Genomic DNA, 21,548 nt, shown 5'->3' on the forward strand with positions numbered 1-21,548 from the left:
GCTTCAGAGTTTTCCTTATGTCTGGAATCATACCCTTCACTGTCCCTTGACTCAGTTAGTTATATATGGCCTCTCCTCTTTCACACATCTCTGTGATCCATCCCAGGCTAAGGAGAACAGAACTTTGGCCAGTTAATTTCTTTCATGGGTTTTGTGGCTGAAGGAGTTATTGCTCAGAATATAACTATAATTAGGTGTGCTAGACATCATGAGAACCTCCGTACAAATTACAGACAAAAGTTAATTTACATCTTGCAATGCTTACTGCAGACATAGTTGTGAGTATAATAGAAATATAAAAAAACTTTTTTTTTTTCCATTTCTGGACTACTTAGCAAAAGAGTTTATTGGTACCATTTAGAACATGATAAATCCCTACTGTTGCATCTGGGGTGTGTTTCCAAGGTGTTCTTGCCAGTTTATCAGATACATAAAGATCTAGCTGTTCATGGATGAGAAAAGAAAGTGGCAGCATGATTATTTTATGTATCTTAAAACCTGACTTCCTCATTATTTTTGTAGTAACCCTTCTTGATTACATGAGGTTTTATTAATATTTCTGTTTGTATTTTATATTGCAGATTATTCAGACTATGAAGACAGTTCTTTAGAATTTTTGGAAAGGTGCTCTTCTCCACTAACTCGGTCTTCTGGGAGTTCTCTGGCTCTGCGAAGCATGTTTACGGAGAAAAATACAGCCTATCAGTACCCAAGGGCAATTTTGTCAGTTGATCTTAGTGGTGAAAGTATGTGCAACCAAATACTTAAGATTCTTAAATGTGGAACTCAGGATAAAACATACTTGATTACATGCCTGCCTCAGCCAGGCACACAGTTTAAAAAGTTGTTACATAAGTTAATGTAAAAATCTCAACATTATAAATGTAAGCTGCTTTTTGATTTATATAAAGTAAAATTGGCTTGTATTCTCAGTGGTGGGAGAGATGGCAAGGAAACTTGTCTACTATATATCAGGTCCTCTGATAGAGGTGTTTACATACATTTTCTTGTTTGTTCCTCACTACCAACTTATAAAGTAGATATTATTAGCCACATTTCATAGCGAAACAAGTGGAGGTTAATGCTATAGTACTAATATAGAACTAATTAGTATTAGAAAAAACTCAAAGCAGTGTTTATTGTAACTTCAAAAATAATTCTTTTTCTTCCTAATGTACTTTGAATTCCTGATCACAGATGAGATCAGTGATTTGAACACAGTCAAACATTAGGAGACCGCAGTGGATGGAAGTCCACTTCAGGGGTCTGAAAAGAGTGTTGGAGTTGGAATCTGACAAGTCTTTCTGCAAGTCCAGTCCTGATTGTGAAGCAGAATAAGGACTCCTACTTTCCTCAAGATTCTAAACATTGAGAGTGCTGTGTACTTATTTCAGGGTTAAGGGACAAATATATTCTTCACAGTGAGCTAGAAAGGAGTGACACTGGGGAGGGAACAGGTCATAATAGAAATGTACAGCCTGGTATCTAACATCCAGGTACTGAGACGAAAGGAGAGGACAGGAAGTAGCTCCCACATACCCATGGAAGTTTATAGAAGATGAAGATCCACCCCTTAGTCCTCATTCCCTGACTCTAGCTCCTCCTGTGCTGGAACACTAGTCTCAAGCTGCTGCTGCACCGATATTGACATCCTCTCCTCTCAGTGTTTAGAATTGTTTTAGGAGATGGTAGTGATAGTTCAAGGTAGTAGCTATTGGAAGTAACTGGAGTTCCCTTGGCTACTTCATTGGAACCAGTGTTCCAGGTGGCAGCTAAAGTGTAAGAGAGAACTACTATTTGGTTTTCTTATATAACTTTCAACCCTGTGATCTGTTTACTCAGTGCCTAGAATTCAGCTCAATATATATTTATTGCTTGGGAGTTAACTATTCAAATTGGATATTCTACCTATATATTAGATTTGTTTGTTAACACCGTACTTCTTGGTTGTTGTAGCCTTGTAAGTATATATCAAATACACACTAATTTCTTTCAGTGATACTGTTTTAAATTAAATTCATTAATAATTCTTATCATTGCCATCTATTTAATACTCTGTCTGTTACTACAACAAGATTTGAAACTTTTTACTCATGATCTAGCCTGCCATTTTGAAACATGAACACTGTATCCAAGAAAGGCCAAGAGAAAAGGCTAATTTTGGATTTAAACTAGCAAGATAAGAAAGGGTGAAATTTCCAGCTTAGGTTTTCAAAACTAGTCATAATGTTAATATTAGAAAGATTTTCCATATCTAATTGATTTACTTCTTGCTCAAGTGTTGTGAGCTATTTCCCAACAGTTATCTCATCTCTACTGACCTTTCTTTTGCCCAAATGTCCTAAAACTCCAAAGAGAAGCATATATTTATTTTTCTATTAAACATTAACTTTTTTTTTTGACATGGGCAGGCTCTGGAAATTGAACCCAGGTCTCTGGCATAGCAGGCTAGAATTCTGCCCCTGAGCCACCAGTACACCATCCTAAATATTAACTTTTTTGGGGGGGAGGGGTGCATGGTCTAGGAATCAAACCTCAGTCTCCTGCATGAAAGGCAGGCATTCTAACCACTGAACTACCCGTGCACCCCAAACATTAACTTTCAATAAATCAAAACCAAACGTTTGAAAACCTTAAGTCAGGAAATAATAATTAAGCAAGATTAGGAGCTGTTAGAAGAAACGTTGTCATATGAAACATGTAAAATATGAATTGGTTGAATTCAGCCAACTTCCATCTGGTTTCAGTCTGAAAAGGAACTTTTCTCTGTGTATTGACTCCCTCCTTACCTCTTCTACAAGCACTCTGGAGTGCCAACTCTGTCAGGCGTCATTCTAAGCACTGCAAAGGTAGCCTTCAGCAGTGCAGAGACGTTACTGTCATGGATTCTGATGTTCTAGGAAGGGGGGATAAATAATAAGCAAGTAAAAGGATGATTCTGATTGTGACTGGAGGACAGGTTGATGAGGTAGAAAGGAAACATCTCTGTTGTCTGAGGGCTCTACTTATGAGCTTCCATTTGGAGAATCCCCCTAGCAACTGTAAGATCTACCATGTATTGTGTGAGCACTCAGTTTCCCCAACATTTCTCCTTCCGAACTACTGGAAAACTTTCAGAACAATGTACCCTACGCTGTAATTATTATTATTATTTTCTGCCTTTGTCAAAAATAAACATTTCCTTATGTTAGCCTCAATTTTTCCCTAAGTTGAGTTGCAAGTTGAGTTGTACCCAAAAAAAATGGTGCCATAAAGCTAAAACTGGCATTTAAATTGAGTTATAGTGGTCAGCTAAACAATCTAGTTTTTAGAATATACTTAACTTTTTAAAGAATTTTATCAAATTTAAGATGAAAAAAATTCCTTAGGAAACTCCTGATATCAGTTTGAGAAATACTGGTGAAGTCTTTCAGAACATAGGCTTTAGAGTCAGGCAGTCCTGGTATTCAGTCTTGCTTTATCACAGCCTGGCTATGTTAAAAGTGAGCAAGTTACATATCTGTGTTAGAGGGCTTAGTGTAGTAGCTGATGAATATTAGTTTATGTTACTGGTACTATTAATAATATTATTGATTTTAGACCTTAGGCAAACTTCTTAACCTCTCAGCCCTTTCTATATAATGCAAACAATAAAGGCTGTTCACCTTATAGCCCAGGATTTTTATGATGCTCAGAAAAGATACTTGTGAAATCATTTGTAAACTATGGAAATTTAAATTAATGTTAGAATTAGCCATAACCTCTGTAAGCACCAAAGTATGGAATACTTTCTAAGTTACTTATAAAATGAAATGCATTATGACATGAAGCAGTTACTGCCCCAGCTTCAATAATCGTTTGTTTCTTTAACCAGAGACAAGTACTCTGTTACCATTTGTTTGCCCTCCTTTTTAAAATGTTTAATAGCTTATATTCGTTCTTCCTTCAGTTCCTTTCTTTTTGGAAAATGACATAAAAAATACTTTTATATTTACTTTAGACTTATCAGATGTGGAATTCCTAGATGACTCTTCAACAGAGAGCTTGCTTCTTAGTGGAGATGAGTACAATCAGGACTTTGATTCAACCAATTTTGAGGAATCTCAGGATGAAGATGATGCTCTTAATGAAATTGTACGATGTATTTGTGAAATGGATGAGGAGAATGGCTTCATGATTCAGGTAATTGGTTAATCTATTTTCTAACAGTATTTAATTGATTATTTTAAGAGCTCAGTAAGTGTATCATGGCTTTTGTTTTTTCATTTTGCTAACCATCCTATTGAAGGCATAGGTTTCTAGCCCTTTATCATGTTTAAAATAACATGATTAGGCAGTCTCATCATCAAATGAAGTAGACAATTGTCTTATTTCAGGGTCACTATCCTTTTACTAGGTGTTCTAGTTTGCTAGCTGCCGGAATGCAACACACCAGAGATGGATTGGCTTTTAATAAAAGGGGATTTCTTTTGTTGGTTCTTCAGAGGAAAGGCAGCTAACTTTCCACCGAGGTTCTTTCTTACATGGAAGGCACAAGATGGTCTCTGCTGGTCTTCTCTCCAGGCCCCTGGGTTCCAAGAACTTTTCCCGGGGTGACTTCTTTCTGCATTTCCAAAGGCCTGGGCTGAGCTGCTTGTGCTGAGATGAGGAATGCTGAGCTGCTTAGCAGTGCTTCGTTGCAATCTCTCATTTAAGCACCAGCCAATTAAGTCAAACATCACTCACTGCAGCAGACACGCCTCCTAGCTGACTGCAGATGTAACTGGCAACAGATGAGGTTCACGTACCGCTGGCTTATGTCCGCAGCAACAAGACTAGGTATGCTCACCTGGCCAAGTTGACAACTGAATCTAACTGACACACTAGGGTTATTTAATTTGAACCTTTGAAAGCTGAGATTCTTTTCAGGAGTCAAAAGTTGGGTAAGCCTCCATCTTGAAGCATAGATCACAGAAACCTTTCTCTTAACTACTGGTTTTGGTCCATGTTGTTTAATAATGTACATTATATAGCTGCCCTTCAGTGAGCAGAAACTGAAAGATAGAAGTCTCCAGTATTCTGAAAGATTAAAGAAACACTTGCTGCAAGGGATTAACCATTATAACCAACCTCTCTTGCTATAGGAGAGATACCTTTAGGAAAAAAAAAAAAGGGAAACATAAACCATATTTTGTGATGGCATATGGAAGATTTGTGGAAGTTAACTACAGGATTGAAAAAAGAGAAAGCTCCTTTGTTCTTCCTCTTTTAGTAGATTTCTTAAATAAAGAAGCAATAAACGCATACGTTCACTGCTCAGGTTGTACTTTGAGAAGTAGTTACTACAGGCTACAAACTTTTTTTTAAAAAAGTATGCACTTTAATATTGAAGCAATTTTTAAAAGTTTTAAGCATGTGTTTCCTAAAAATCAATGGGAAATAGATATGGGAATCTTTTAATGACTTTTTATGATTAAGTGACTTTGTCAGAACCTGTTTTAATAGTTGCAACAAAAATGAATATTTTTGAACTAGTTGACTATTTCAGGGGTATAATTCATCAGAAACATGACTTTTATTACGTGAAACAAGAATTTATCTGGTGGTAGCAGCAGGAGACCAAACCAGTTGATATAAGGAAGAGACTGTCTTTATTTCTAATGAGTTCCCATGGTGATTGTGAGCATTCCTCGGTTTTCTGGCAGTGTGAAGAGTGCCTGTGCTGGCAACACAGCGTGTGCATGGGGCTGCTGGAGGAGAGCATACCAGAGCAGTATATCTGCTACATTTGCAGAGACCCTCCTGGTAAGCCTTTTCTCACTCTACTGATTACAACTTGCATGAGTACCTTATTGGTTAATTCTATATTTTATCAGTTTATAAAATGCCATTACTTCATTGTCAGTCAGACTCTGCTTTTGTATTAAGATTTTTATGTATGTTCATTGTGTATTTCACTATTTTTTTTATATTTTTCATATTGATTACTTAGATAAGGACATCAGCATAAATTTATCAACAAAATTACTATTTTGGAAGTACTGCTACTTAGGAGCAAAGAATTCTGGCTTTCTTTTGGAAAAGAATTAGCCTCTTTGTATACCTCTGTGCATTGATTTCTGGCCATGTTTATTTATGGCTATTTGAATGGTCCAGTATTTTGAACTTGTACTTCTGTCACGGTTTTGAGAAAGGCTCTAGTAGTGCTGTATTTACAACTAATTTTAGAGTAGGATGGGGTCTTAGAAATCATCTCTTCCATTCCTTGATGAGGCAGCTAAGGCACAGGAAGTCACATGCCTTGTGCAAAAGGATAGCACCAGGCATGGCAGATGTCTTTATTCTCTCAATCCCTTGTACTTTCTGCCTACTGCCTTCTTTCTTGTGCTACCTAGTACCAGCCTCCATGTCAGACTTTTTGGTAACAAGTTTTGCATATTGTATTGGCTTTCAGCTTCTGAGGCGCCGGTGGCTGTTTCTACAAATAGACAGGCAATAGGTATTCTCAGATGAAAGCCAGGTGAAGGAACTGTGTGAATGTAGACCTATTAATTCCTTCAGCAACATTTATTGGATGCTTGCTGTTTGCCAAACATTGGTAAGGTGATTGATTCAGACCATGCCTTCAGCCATCTCATAGTATAGTAGGGAGCACAGACAGATAAGCAACTAATTGTAACAGAATATAATTAATGTTACCATTGTTATATAGGATTCTGTAAGATCACAGACATGGAGAGAGGGGGAGTCACTGTTCACTAACTAGAACTCTTTGTTTTATCCAGTTCAAAACATAGGTTAGTGAAAGAAATTTCAACTCCATTCTAGTATCTCTCTAGCCCTTTTAACTTTTTGAGAGGGCAGATGACTGATACATAAAAATTGAAAGCAGTATGTTTTGGCACTTGTTATTTTCTGCTACCCACCAGCTTCCTGGTGGCTGTTCTCATTGGTGGACAGGAACTCCGAAAGTGCGGAGGACCCTTACAGTGCTGCATCCTCAATACGTGATCTCTTCCTCCTTTGGAATTTGCTCTTAGTGCTAGAGCTTGCCCCACTGAGTATCTTTAGGAGAGTAAACTTGAAGGGAAATCAGAGTTAGCAGAGTCCTTTGTAACTTTAATGTCCACTTCATCTACAGGTCAGAGATGGAGTGCAAAATACCGTTATGATAAAGAATGGTTGAATAATGGGAGAATGTGTGGGTTATCGTTTTTAAAAGAAAATTATTCTCATCTCAATGCCAAAAAGATAGTTTCCACCCATCATCTTCTTGCTGATGTCTATGGCGTGACAGAAGTACTTCATGGCTTACAGCTGAAGATTGGAATACTAAAGTAAGTAAAGATTGACAAAAGGAAGATCACATTAATATCAGTTTTAATCAAAACTAAATTAATTTGCCTTTTGAAGATTCAGACTAGCAATTTGAAGGCCAAGAGAATAGATCTTTGAATAAAGCTCAATTTAACTGTGATATATTCACACACGATATAAACCATCCAAAGTATGCAATCAGCGGCTCACAGTGTCATCACATAGCTGTACATACATCCTCATGATCAATTTTAGAATATTTTTATTACTCCAGAAAAGAAATAAGAAAGGAAACTCAAATCTTCCCATACCCCTTATCCTCCTGATATTGACCCAAAGTATTGGTGTGGTACATTTGTTACTGTTGATAAAAGAATGTTAAAATATTACTGTTAACTTTAGTCCATAGTTTGCAATAGGTAACATTTTTTCCCCATATTCTCCTCCGTTATTATCTCCTTGTAGTAGTGTCATATATTCATTCTTGTTCATGAGAGAACTTTTAAATATATTTCTATATTTGTTCAGTTAATCACAGTCATAGTCTACCACAAGATTCACTGTTCATTCTCATGTTTTAACCTCCAGCTTTCCTTTTAGAAATGTCCCCTTTTTACCACATTCACACACTATTCAATTCTATTAATTATTCTCACAATAATGTGCTACCACCACCTCTATTCATTTCCCAATGTTTAAGTTCAACCTAATTAAACATTCTGCACATATTAAATAACTATTCCCCATTCTTTAGCCTTATTTTATGTCCTGGTAACCTGTATTTTGTTGTTTATGTCTGTGAGTTTACATGTAATAATTAGTTCATATCAGTGAGATCGTATGCTATTTGTCCTTTTGTGTCTTACTTATGTTATTTCACTTAATGTCCTTAAGGTTCATCTATGTTGTCATGTGCTTTAGGACTTCATTCCTTCATATGGCTGAGTAATATTCCATTGTATTTATATATCATGTTTAATTTATTCACTCATCCTGTTGATGGACACTTGGATTGTTTCCATCTTTTGGCAGTTATGAATAATGCCACTATAAAGATCAGTGTGCAAATGCCTGTTTGCATCCCTGCTTTCAGATCTTCTGGTTATATCCTAAGTAGTGGTATTGTGGGATCGTTAAAGCAACTCTATACTTAGCTTCCTGAGAAACTGCCAAACCATATTCTGTAGCTACTGTACCATTTTATTTTCCCGCTAGCAGTGAATAAGTGTTCCAATTTCACAACATTTTCTCCAAACCTTGTTGTTTCCTTTTGTTTAATGGTGACCATCCTAGTAGGTGTGAGTTGATATCTCACTGTGGTTTTTGACTTGCATTTCCCTAATAGATAGTGAGGCTGAGCGTCTTTTCACATGGTTTTTAGCCATCTGTATTTCCTCTGAAAAAATGCCTATTCATGCCTTTTTGCCCATTTTTTAATTGGGCTCTTTGTCTTTTTATTTTGAGTTGTAAGATTTCTTTATATATTCTGGATATCAAACCCTTATCAGATATGTGGTTTACAAATATTTTCTTCCATTGAGTTGTCTGCCTTTTCACTCTTTTGACAAAGTCCTTTGAAGCACAAAGTAGTCAATTTTGATGAATTCCCATTTATCTGTTTTTTCTTTTGTTGTTTGTGCTTTGGGTTTAAGGTCTAGGAATATACCTCCTATCACTAGACCTTGAAGATATTTCCTTACATTTTCCTCTAAGAGTATTGTCGTACTGGATTATTTTTTTAATTAAGAAAATAATGTACAAACATGAACATTCTTAATATGTGAACATTCCATTCTTGGTATATAATCAATGGCTCACAATATCATCACATAGTTGTATATTCATCACCATGATCATTTCTTAGAGCATTTGCATCACTCCAGAAAAAGAAATAAAAAGAAAAAAGAAAAAGCTCCTATATACCATACCCCTTCCCCTCCCTCTCATTGACCACTAATATTTCCATCTACCCAGTATATTTTAACCTTTGTTCCCCCTATTTTTTCTATATCACTTACCACTCCCTTCATTTCAGTCTACTCAATTTATTTTAACGTTTGTTCCCCTATTATATATTTTTAATCCATATTTTGTACTCATCTGTCCATATTGTAGATAAAAGAAGCATCAGACACAAGGTTTTCACAATCACACAGTCGCATTGCAAAAGCTATATCATTATATAATCATCTTCAAGAAACATGGCTACTGGAACACAGCTCTACAGTTTCAGGCACTTCCCTCTAGCCTATCTAATACATTTGAAACTAAAAAGGGGATATCTGTATAATGTGTAAGAATAACCTCCAGGAAACCTCTTGACTCTGTTTGAAATCTCTCAGCTGCTGACATATTATTTTGTCTCATTACTCTCTTTCCACTTTCAGTTGAGAAAGTTTTCTCAATTGCTTGATGCTGAATCCCAGCTCATTCTAGTATTTCTGTCCTACGTTGACAGGGAGGTTTACATCTTTGGGAATCATGTCCCATGAAGAGAGGGAGAGAGCAGTGAGTTTGCTTGCCGTGTTGGCTGAGAGAGAGATAGGCCACATTTGAGCAACAAAAGGGTTTCTCTGGGGGTGACTCTTAGGCCTGATTTTAAGTAGGCTTATCCTATCCTTTGGGGGAAAAGTTTCATATAAACAAATCCCAAGATTGAGGGCTCGGCCTGTTGGTTTGGTTGTCCCCACTGCTTGTGAGAATATAAGGAATTCTCTAAAGGGGAAGTTGGATTTTCCCTCTTTCTCACCATTCCCCCAAGGCAACTTTGCAAATATTTCTTTATTCACTGTTCAGATCATTCTGAGATTTATTGGGGCATCACATTGGATAAACCTACAAAATCTCATGTCCTACTCAAGGTTCCACGTACTCATGGTGTTCAGTTAACCTGTCCATATAAATTAAATTAGGAAATGCACTAGTCAAAATATAAATTTTGTACCAAGTATTTTTTGCTTTGGTCTCACACAGAAGTTGAAGTTTTAAAATGTGAATGATGATCTATTTTCAACATCCTGCAATATTGACATTTCTTTGTTCTTCCACATGCAAAAACATTTTTTAATTTATACATTTAGTCACTATCATTGTACACTCTAGGCATTCCTAGATTTTACCATCTCAGTCTTTATCATCTATCTTTCCTTCTGGTTTCATATGTGCCCCTAGTCCTCCTCCCTCTATTCTTCTTACATTCAGCTTCATTAAGTGTACTTACATCATAGTGCTACAATCAGGTAGTATTGTGCTATCCATTTCTGAATTTTTACAATCAGTCCTGTTGTACAATCTGTATCCCTTCAGCTCCAATTATCCAGTATCTACCCTATTTCTATTTCCTGATGACCTCTGTTCTTAACTGAAATTCTCCAAGATAATTCATTAATGTTAGTTTATATCAGTGAGACCATACAGTATTTGTCCTTTTGTTTCTGGTTAATCTCACTCAGCATAATGTCCTCAAGGTCATCCATGTTGTTACGTGCTTATTGACTTTATTCTGTCTTACAGCTGCGTAATATTCCATCGTGTGTTTATACCACAGTTTGTTTAGTCACTCATCTATTGATGGACGTTTGGGTTGTTTCCATCTCTTGGCAGTTGAAAATAATGCTGCTGTAAACATTGATGTGCAAATGTCCATTTGTGTCCGTGCCCTCATGTCCTCTGAATAGATACCTAGAAATGGTACTGTCGGATCATATGGCAATTCTGTATTTAACTTCCTGAGCAACTGCCAAACTGCCTTCCACAGCAGTTGTACCATTTTACATTCCCACCTACAGTGGATAAGTATGCCTCTTTCTCCACATCCTCTCCAGTACTTGTTGTTTGTCATTTCTGTTTCATTGATAATGGCTATTCTGGCATTCTGGTGGATGTAAGATGATATCTCATTGTGGTTTTGATTTACATTTCCCTAATAGCCAGTGAAGTTGAGCATCTTTTCATGTGCCTTTAACCATTTGTATTTCCTCTTCTGAGAAGTGTCTGTTCATGTCTTTTGCCCATTTTGTAATGGGGTTGTTTGTTTTTTTGTTGTTGATTTGAACAATCTCTTTATATATTCTGGATACTAAACTCTTATATGATATGTTATTTCCAAATATTGTCTCCCATTGTATAGGCTGTCTTTTACTTTCTCGACAATGTTATTTGATATACAAAAGTGTTTAATTTTGACGAGTGCCCACTTATTTATTTCTTGCTTCAGTGATCATACTTTGGGTGTAAGATCTAGGAAACTGCCTCCTATTACAAATTTTATAAGAATTTCACTACAGTTTTTTCTTTGTTTTATGGTCTTAGATCTAATGTTTAGGTTTTTGATGCATTTTGAGTTAATTTTTTTTTATTTATTTTTTTAACTGTTTATATTCTATAGTATAACATATATACAAAGAGAAGAAATGAAAAAGCAATAGTTTTCACAGCACTCTTCAAAAAATGGTTACAGGATAGATCCCACTTTGTCATGGGCTACCATACGATCCTCTCATGTTTTTCCTTCTAGCTGCTCCAGAATATAGGAGGCTAGCGGGCTTAAATACTTTATCATCACAGTCAACTTTTTTCCTTCTTTTTTTTTTGTGAAAAATAGCATATATACAATAAAGCTGTAAAGTTCCGAGCATGGTACCACAATTAGTTGTAGAACGTATTTCAGACTTTGACATGGGTTACAATACCACAATTTTAGGTTTTTACTCCTAGCTGCTCTGAAATACTGGAGACGAAAAGAGATACCAGTTTAATGAGTCAGCATTCATATTCATTTGTTAAGTCCTGTCTTCTGTGTATAATTCCAGCATCACCTTTGATCTTTCCACACCTCTCACTGGGATTGTTTTGGCTTTGGCAATTCTAAACTTTTGATATTGGAAGAATCTGTCACTAATACAGGGTAGGGAGTTGGAACTATCTGATGTTCTGGAGAGGCTGGGCTAGGTTTCAGGACCTACCTGAACCAGGGACCCATCTGGAGTTTGTAGGTTTCTGGCAAGTTACTCTAGTACCTGGAACCCCTGTGGAATCTTAAAAATTTCCCTAGGTGTTCTTTAGGATTGGCTGGAATGGTCCTGGTTGGGGGTTGACAGGTTACGATAGGTAGCAAGTCTACTTGAAGCTTGCATAATAAGATCAACCTCTAGAGTAGCCTCTTGACTCTATTTGAACTCTCTCGGCCACTGATACTTTATTAATTACACTTCTTTACCCCATTTGGTCAGGATGGAATTGATGATCCCACGGTGCCATGTTTGTATTCATCCCTGAGAGTCATCTCCCACGTTGCCAGAGAGACTTTCACCCCTGGATGTCATGTCCCACATAGGGGAGAGGGCAATGGTTTCACTTGCAGAGTTGGACTTAGAGAGACTCATTTGAACAACTAAAACAAAAGAGAGCACAGAATAAGAAAGAGGCCTTTTAATCCTGTATAGATTATTGTAATGCCTGGAGACATCCTAGAGTATATTAAATAGATATTTAAATAGTATTGGGAAAGTCCCTTGAGGGAGGGGAGAAAGGCTATGGAACTATTAAACCTTAACTGCAGGGAATCCCCTGATACTGTTTCAAACTTTAAGGGATACCCTAATCAACAATGAAGTTATCTAAAATTGAGAATGTTAATGGACTGTGGGCTTTGGGCCCTCTACATGATGCCTGATGAATGCAGGTGGGTGAAGGATGCACTGATGGGGAAGTAGACTGCTGAACAATGGTGTGTACTTATGAACGAAAATGTGCTGCTATAAAAAGGAACAATGTGGGCGGGCCGCGGTGGCTCAGCGGGCAAGAGTGCTTGCCTGCTATGCCGGAGGACCCCGGTTCGATTCCCGGCCCCAGCCCATGTAAAAAACAAACAAACAAACAAAATATAATAAAACAAGAAAATGTTTAAAGATGTTTCCCTTTCTTCCTCCCTTCCTTCCTTCTATCCTTCCTTCCTTCTCTGTCTTTCCTTCCCTTCCTCCCTAAAAAAAAAAAAAAAAAAAAAAAAAAAAAAGGAACAATGTCGTGAGGCATGCACAATGCGAATGAACCTGTGGGACATTCGGTAAGATGAAATAAGTCTGAAACAAAAAAACAACAATGGTATAGTCACCTTTAGAAAATGCTTATAAGAAACCAGGGGCAACAAGAGAGGTCCTCCAGAGGTAACTCTTAGGCATATCTATAGGTAGTCTAAGCTTCTATTTTACCTATATAAGGTTCACAAAAGAAAGCCTCATGATCGAGGGCATGGCCTATTGATTAGGGTATCCCTTAAAGTTTGAAACAGTATCAGGGGATTCCCTGCAGTTAAGGTTTAATAGTTCCATAGCCTTTCTCCCCTCCCTCAGGGCACTTTCCCAATACTATTTAAATATCTATTTAATATACTCTAGGATGTCTCCAGGCATTACAATATCTATACAGGATTAAAAGGCCTCTTTCTTATTCTGTGCTCTCTTTTGTTTTAGTTGTTCAAATGAGCTATACAGACAGGTTTAATTAGATTTTACACTACAGAAAATTTCAATTCCAGATCAAATAAACCTTTCTTCCATTGGTCTCAAAGAGTATATGTGATTCTTATCTGTCTTCCTTACCCCTTTGTTCTGAATTACTTTAACCCCAACCTGTTCAGCTTCATTCTCATCTCTAAATGTCAGGTTACATATATAAAACAGCCTCTCAAAATCCAGAGATAATAATCACCATTCCGGACTTAATGTGTCTGCTGTAAAAGCTTACAATCTAGGCCCCTGGTTTCTTATAAGCATTTTCTAAAGGTGACTATACCATTGTTGTTTTTTTGTTTCAGATTTATTTCATCTTACCGAATGTCCCACAGGTTCATTCGCATTGTTGCATGCCTCACGACTTTGTTCCTTTTTGTAGCAGCACATTTTCGTTCATAAGTACACACCATTGTTCAGCAGTCTACTTCTCCACCAGTGCATCCTTCACCCACCTGCATTCATCAGGCATCATGTAGAGGGCCCAAAGCCCACAGTCCATTAACATTCTCAATTTTAGATAACTTCATTGTTCTGAAGAGACAGAAAACCGATAAACACACCTTCCCAACTAGAAAGTCTAAACCTCCTCTTACCTCTTATCCCTCACCCTGTTATTTACCTCTGCTGTTGCTGTGGTAGTGCTGATGGTTTCCTTTTGAACATAGCTAATATCATGCAGTAACAGTTTTGTTTTCCCCCTGTACCCTGGACTTAAACACTCCTTATACAAGAATCTTATCTTTGAAGAAATTCTTACAAGAACTCATTCATATCTCTAGTGTGAGTCAGGGGGACACGTTAGTCTATACAACCCTTTCAATCTTGTTCATCTTCAATATGGTACTATTACTTATAGACACACTAGAGAACCACCTTCACTTCTATGTATTCCCTTACATTGGAGTTCAACCTCATTAGCTAATGATTCACCCATCTCTAGTTTCTATGTATCTTTAAGTCTTCTGTATTCTATATTATAAGTCTCTGATTATACCTTTATGCTGGTCATATAAGTGGAATCATACAGTATCTAACCTTTTGTGTCTGGCTAATTTCGCTCAGCATTATTTCCTCAAGGCCCATCCATCTTGTCATGTGCTTCAGGACGTCGTCTTGTCTTACTGCTCCATAATATTCCATCGTATGTATATACCACATTTTTTTGATCCACTCATCTGTTGATGGACATTTGATTTGTTTCCATCTTGTGGCGATTGTGTGTAGCATTGCTATGAACATTGGTGTGCAGATGTCTGTTTGTGTCATCACTTTCAGCTCTTCTGGGTATATGCCAAGTAGTGCTTTGGCTGGGTCATAGGGCAGCTCAATATTTAGTTTCTAAGAAACCGCCAAACAGTCTTTCATAGTGGCATCACCATTGTACATTCCCACCAGCAGTTCATAAGTGTCCCAGTTTCTCCACATCCTCTCCAACATTTATAGTTTCCTTATTATTTAATAGCAGCCATTCTTAAAGGTGTGAGGTGGTATCTCATTGTAGTGTTGATCTACATTTCCCTTATAGCCAGTAAAAATGAGCATCTCTACATGTGCTTTTGAGCCATCTGTATTTGCTCTTCAGAAAAATGCCTATTCATACCTCTAGCCCATTTTGTAATTGGGTTGTTTGTTCTTTTTTTGTTGAGTTGTATGATTTCTTGGTGTATACAGGAAATCAAACCTTTATCTGATATGTGATTTCCAGATATTTTTTCCCACTGAGTTGGCTGCCTCTTCACCTTTTTGGCAAAGTTTTTTTAGGTGCAGAAGCACTTGATTTTGAGGAGTTCCCATTTATCTGTTTTTTTCTTTTGTTGCTTGTACTTTGGGTGTAAAGCTTAGGAAGCTACCTCCTATTACTAGGTCTTGAAGAAGTTTCCCTACATTTTCTTGTAGAAATTATATGGTGCTAGGTCTTTTACTTAGGTGTTTGATCCACTTTGAGTTAATTTTTGTGTAGCGTGTAAGATAGGAGGCCCTTTTCATTCTTTTGGCTATTGATATCCAGTTTTTCCATGCCCAGTTATTGAAAAGACTATTTTGTCCCAGTTCAGAGGATTTGGGGGCCTTGTCAAAAATCAGTTGACCATAGATTTGGTGGTCTATTTCTGTATTCTCAATTGGATTCCATTGGTCAGTGCTTCTGTTTTTGTACCAGTACCATGCTGTTTTTACCACTGTGGCTTTATAATAGGTTTTAAAGTCAGGGAATGTTCATGTAGATAGTTTGATTGAATGTCATAAGTACTTGGAATCTCAGGTAGCACGTGAGATTTTGTTGGTTTGTCCAGAGTGATCCCCCGATGAATCCCAGAATGATTTGATCAGTGACTGGAAAAGTATTTGCAAGCCCCCTTCGGGGAATGGTGAGAGTGGGGAGAAATTCAACTTCCCCAAGTTGAATTCTTGATATTCTCACAAGCAGTGTGGACAACCAAAGCTATAGGCTGAGCCCCCAGTCTTGGGGTTTGTTCACATGAAACTTAACCCCACAAAAGATAGGTCAAGTCTACTTAAAATTTAGGCCTAAGAGTCACCCCCAAGAGAGCCTCTTTTGTTGCTCAGATGTGGCCTCTCTCTCCAGCCAATATGATGAGCAGTCTCACTACCCTCCCCCTCTCTGTGTGGGACATGACTCCCAGGGGTGTGGACCTTCCTGGCAACGTGGGACAGAGATCCTGGAATGAGCTGAGACGCAGCACCAAAGGACTGAGAAAAACCCTAGAATGAGCTGAGAATTAACATCAAGAGACTGAGAGAACCTTCTCGACTAAAAGGGGGAAGAGTAAAATGAGGCAAAGTGTCAGTGGCTGAGAGATTCCAAACAGAGTCGAGAGGTTATCCTGGAGGTTATTCTTACGCATTAAGTAGATATCACCTTGTTGTTCAAGATGTAGTGGAGAGGCTGGAGGGAATTGCCTGAAAATGTAGTGTTGTGTTCCAGTAGCCATGTTTCTTGATGATGATTGAACAATGATATAGCTTTCACAGTGAGACTCTGTGAATGTGAAAACCTTATGTCTGATGCTCCTTTTAGCTACTTTATCAACAGAAGAGTAGAACATATGGAATAAAAATAAATAATGGGTGAACAAATGTTAAAATAAATTCAGTTTGAAATAGTGGTAAATGAAAGCGAGGGGTAAGAGGTCTGGTATGTATAGTTTTTTTTTCTCTATTATCATTTTATTTCTTTTTCTGTTGTCTTTTTATTTCTTTTTCTAAATCGATGCAAATGTACTAAGAAATGATGAATATGCAACTATGTGATGGTATTAAGAATTACTGATTATATATGTAAATGGAATGATTTCTAAATGTTTTGTTAATTTTTTTTAATTAATAAAAATAAATAAATAAATAAATAAATAAAGTCAGGGAGTGTTAATCCTCCCACTTTGTTCTTCTTTTTTAGGATGCTTTTAGCTCTTCAGTGTCTCTTTCCCTTCCAGGTGAATTTGGTAATTAGCTTTTCCAAATCTTCAAAGTAGGTTTTTGGAATTTCGATTGTTACTATGTTGAATCTGTAGATCAATTTGGGGAGAATTGGCATCTTAACTATATTTAGCCTTCCTGGTAAGATCTCCTTTGATTTCTTTTAGCAGTGTTATATAGTTTTCTGTGTAGAAGTCCTTTACATCCCTACTTAAGTTCATTCCTATGTATTTGATTCTTTTAGTTGCCGTCTTGAGTGGAGTTTTTTCCTTGACTCCTCAGCTAGCTCATTGCTTGTGTATAGAAATATTACTGATTTTTGCACATTAATTTTATGTCCCGCCATCTTGCTGAATTTATTAGCTTAAGTAACTTTACTGTAGATTTAGCAGAATCTTCCAAGTATAGTATTGTATCACCTGCAAATAATGAGAGTTTTACTTCTTCCTTTCTAGTTTGGATGCCTTTTATTTCTTTGTCCTGCCTGGTTGCTCTAGCTAGAACTTCTAGCGTGGTGTTGAATAATAGTGGTGACTATGGGCATCTTTGTCTGGTACCTGATCTTAGGGGGAAGGCTTTCAGTCTCCATTCAGTATGATGCTGGCTATTGGTTTTTCGTATATTCCCTTTATCATATTGAGGTGGTTACCTTTGATTCCTATCTTTTGGAGTGTTTTTATCAGAAAAGGATGTTGGATTTTGTTGAATGCTTTTTCAGCATTGAACGAGATGATCATGTGATTTTTCCCTTTTGATTTGTTAATGTACTGTATTACATTAATTGATTTTATTTTATTGAACCACCCTTGCATTCCTGGTATAGACCCCACTAGGTCTTGGTGTATAGTTGTTTTAATGTGTTGAATTCAGTTTGCTAATATTTTGTTGAGAATTTTTGCATCTGTGTTCATTAGGTAAATTAGCCTGCAATTCCTTTCCTATAGAATCTTTACCCAGTTTTGGTATTAAAATATTAACTTCATAAAATGAGTTAGGTAGAGTTCCTTTTTCTTCAATTTTTTGGAAAAGTTTTGAGCAGGATTGGTGTTAGTTCTTTCTGGAGTGTTTGATAAAATTCCCCTGTGAGGCCATCTGAACCTGGGCTTTTCTTTGGAGGCAGATTTTTGATGACTGATTGAATTTCTTTACTTGTGATTGGTTTGTTGAGATCATCTATTTCTTCCTGAGTCAGTATAGCTTGTTTGTGTATCTCCAGGAATTTGTCCATTTCTTCTAAGTTGTCTAGTTTGTTGGCGTGTAGTTGTTCATAGTATCCTCTTATGGTTTCTTTTATTTCTTCAGGCTCTGTGGTAATGCACCCCTTCTCATTTCTGATTTTGTTTATTTGCATCTTCTCTCTTTTTTTCTTTGTCAGTCTTCCTAGTGGCCCATCAATTTTATTGATTTTCTCAGAGAACCAACTTTTGGTTTTATTGATTCTTTCTATTCTTTCATTTCCCATTCATTTATCTCTGCTTTAATTTGTCATTTCTCTTCTCCTGTTTGCTTTGGGGTTAGTTTGCTCTTCTTTCTCAGCTTCCTCCAGGTTTGCTGTTAAATCCTCGATTTTTGCTCTTTCTTGTTTTTTAATATAGGCATTTAAGGTAATAAGTTTCTCTCTCAGCACAGCCTTTGCTGCATCGCATAAGTTCTGATAAGTTGTATTCTCATTTTCATTCATCTCCAGATAGCTACTGATTTCTCTAACAATTTCTTCTTTGACCTACAGGTTGTTTAAGAGTGTGTTATTTAAGCCCCATATATTTGTGAATGTCCTCATTCTTTGGTGGTTATTGAGATCCAGCTTCATCCCATTGTGATCAGAGAAAGTGCTTTGAATAATTTCAATATTTTAAAATTTGTAAAGACCTTTTTTGTGCCCCAGCATATGATCTATCCTGGAGAATGTTCCATGAGCATTAGAGAAGAATGTATAACCTTGTGTTTTGGGGGTGCAGTGACCTATATATGTCTGTTAGGTCTGATTCATTTCTGAAGTTATTTAACTTCTCTGTTTCCATGTGTATCTTCTGTCTGGTTGTTCTATCTATAGAGGAGAGTGGTGTATTGAAGTCTTCTACTATTGTTGTTGAAACGTCTGTCACTCCCTTCAGTTTTGCCAATGTCTGCTCATGTACTTTGGAGCTCCTTGATTGGGAGCATAAATATTTATGAATGTTGTATCTTCTTGGTGGATAGACCCTTTAATTAGGATATAGTATCCTTCTTTGTCTCTTATGATGTCTTTAAAGTCTATTTTGTCCAATATTAATATAGCTACTCCTGCTTTCTTTTGGTTACAACTTGTGTAGAAGATCTTTTTCCATCCTTTCACTTTCAACCTATTGGTATCCTTGTGTCTAAGATGAGTCTCTTGTGAGCAGCATATACCTTGATTATGTTTCTTAATCCATTTTGCCAATCTGTATCTTTTAATTGGTATGTTTAGTCCATTAACATTCAAAGTTATTTCTGAAAAGATGTTTCTTGATTCCACCATCTTATCTTTTTATTTTATTTGTCAGCTCTGTCTTTTCTTTTCCCTCTTTCTCTTTGTACTCTTTAAATTACCCTTAATAGTACTCTTCAGTTCTGTGTCCTCCTCCAGACCTCCCTCTCCTGTCTTTGTTTTTTTTCATCTGGCAGAACTCCTTTTAGTATTTCTTGTAGTTCTGGTTTCTTGTTGACAAATTATTTCAGGACTTCTTTGTCTGTGAAAGCTTTAATCTCTCCATTAGTTTTAAAGGACACTTTGGCTGGGTCCAGAATTCTTGGCTGGAAGTCTTTCTCTTTCAGGTTCTTAAATACACCAAACCACTGCCTTCTCACCTCCAGGATGCTAGTTGAGTAGTCTAAAGTCAGTCTTATTTGATTTCCCTTGTTTGTAGTAGATTGTTTTTCTCTTGCTGCTTTCATGATTTTCTGCTTCTCTTCAGCATTTGACAGACTGATTAGTATGTGCCTTGGGGAGAGCCTATTTGGATTTATTCTGTTTGGCATTCTTTGGATTTCTTTGACTTATATATTCTTGTCCTTTATGAGGGTTGGGAAGTTTTCCCCTATTATATCCTTAACTACTCTTCCTAGCCATTTTCTCTTCTCTTCTCCTTTTGGGACACCTGTGATTCTTATATTTGTGTGCTTTGTTTTACCTATCATTTCCCTCAGCTCCCATTCAGTTTTTTCCATCTTTTTTGCCATTTGCAGTTTTAAGTCTTCGAAGTCAATTATCTTATCCTCTATGTCACTTATTCTTTCTTCTGTCTCTTTAGATCTGGTGTTATGTGCCTCTAGTATGTTTTTTATTTGGTCAACAGTCTTTAATCACTGCAATTTCCGCTATTTTTCTATTTATTATTTGAAATTCCTCTTTGTGTTCTTGTACTGTGTTCCTGATCTCCTTATGTCATTTGTTGTTCCACTTATTTTATTAAGTAGAGTTGTATGAACGTTTTTATTTAGTTGGTCCAAGTCTGTGTCTCCTTAGGTGTTTTAATTTGGTCATTAGACAGGGCTATATCTGTCTGCATTGTGATATGCTTAGTGATCTTCTGCTGTCTTTGTTGCATATAGATATCTTGATTGATTTACTTTGGGAGTTGATTTCTTTCAGTAATCTAAGGCTTTGTGTTTCAGGATGGTTGTACAGCAGGGAGGGCACGGGGTGAAGCACTCAGTATGGTGATTTGTTTCAGGACAGGTATGGGCACAGGTTGGGGATGTTACGCTGGTGCTTCTGAACATGGGCATCCAGCGGCCAGGGAGGATGTAGCTGTGCAGGTGCTTACATCTGGGGGACGTAACTGTGGTGTGCGCTGGTCTAAGGCACAGAGCCCTATGTGTGCATGTGTAGAGCTGTGGCAGCAGGCCACCATTATGCCTTTGTGGATTGGGGGCAGATGTGACATGCCTGTGCATGTCGCCACTTTCTCAGAGCTGGGAAGTGAGGCTGAGGACTGTGCACATGCGCGGTTCTAGGACTGCTGTAACGTGCAGTTCCCAGAGCTGAATGATGTGGTTGGGGGCCTGTGTGCATATGTGGGCCTAGGAGTGCTGTACATGGATGTGTTGAGCTCATGGAAGGTGGGATGAGGCTGTGTGACACTCTGAGCAAAGCAGGTGGTGTGCGGGGGTAGCGGAGATTAGTTCCCACAACCTTATTGCACTGTTAACAGCCTTCACGGAACAGCGAGGGGTAGGAAGTGCTTTGTTGGGGTGTAGGAGAGGTGGGTTGTACTGCACTTGGGGAGGGGGTGGGGGACTGGTAGTGCACTGGGGGCTGGTGGTGTGGGGGCACCTGGAGCGCGGGGAGTGTTTGCAGGTGAG

At 37.5% G+C, this 21,548-nt stretch overlaps 1 protein-coding gene across 16 annotated transcripts in view; it reads left to right on the forward strand.

Annotated features, from left to right (window-relative positions):
* PHF20L1 (PHD finger protein 20 like 1) overlaps positions 1-21,548 on the forward strand; it is a 152,834-nt gene that overhangs the window by 107,047 nt on the left and 24,239 nt on the right. For all 16 annotated transcript variants that reach the window (XM_077167696.1, XM_077167698.1, XM_077167700.1 and 13 more), the window contains 4 exons: positions 582-746; positions 3,980-4,161; positions 5,664-5,763; positions 7,100-7,295. In XM_077167696.1, the coding sequence (XP_077023811.1) occupies positions 582-746; positions 3,980-4,161; positions 5,664-5,763; positions 7,100-7,295 (643 nt within the window). The remainder of the gene's footprint in view (positions 1-581; positions 747-3,979; positions 4,162-5,663; positions 5,764-7,099; positions 7,296-21,548) is intronic.

This window comes from Tamandua tetradactyla, chromosome 6 (genome assembly GCF_023851605.1).
Source record: "Tamandua tetradactyla isolate mTamTet1 chromosome 6, mTamTet1.pri, whole genome shotgun sequence".
Taxonomy (NCBI): Eukaryota; Metazoa; Chordata; class Mammalia; order Pilosa; family Myrmecophagidae; genus Tamandua; species Tamandua tetradactyla.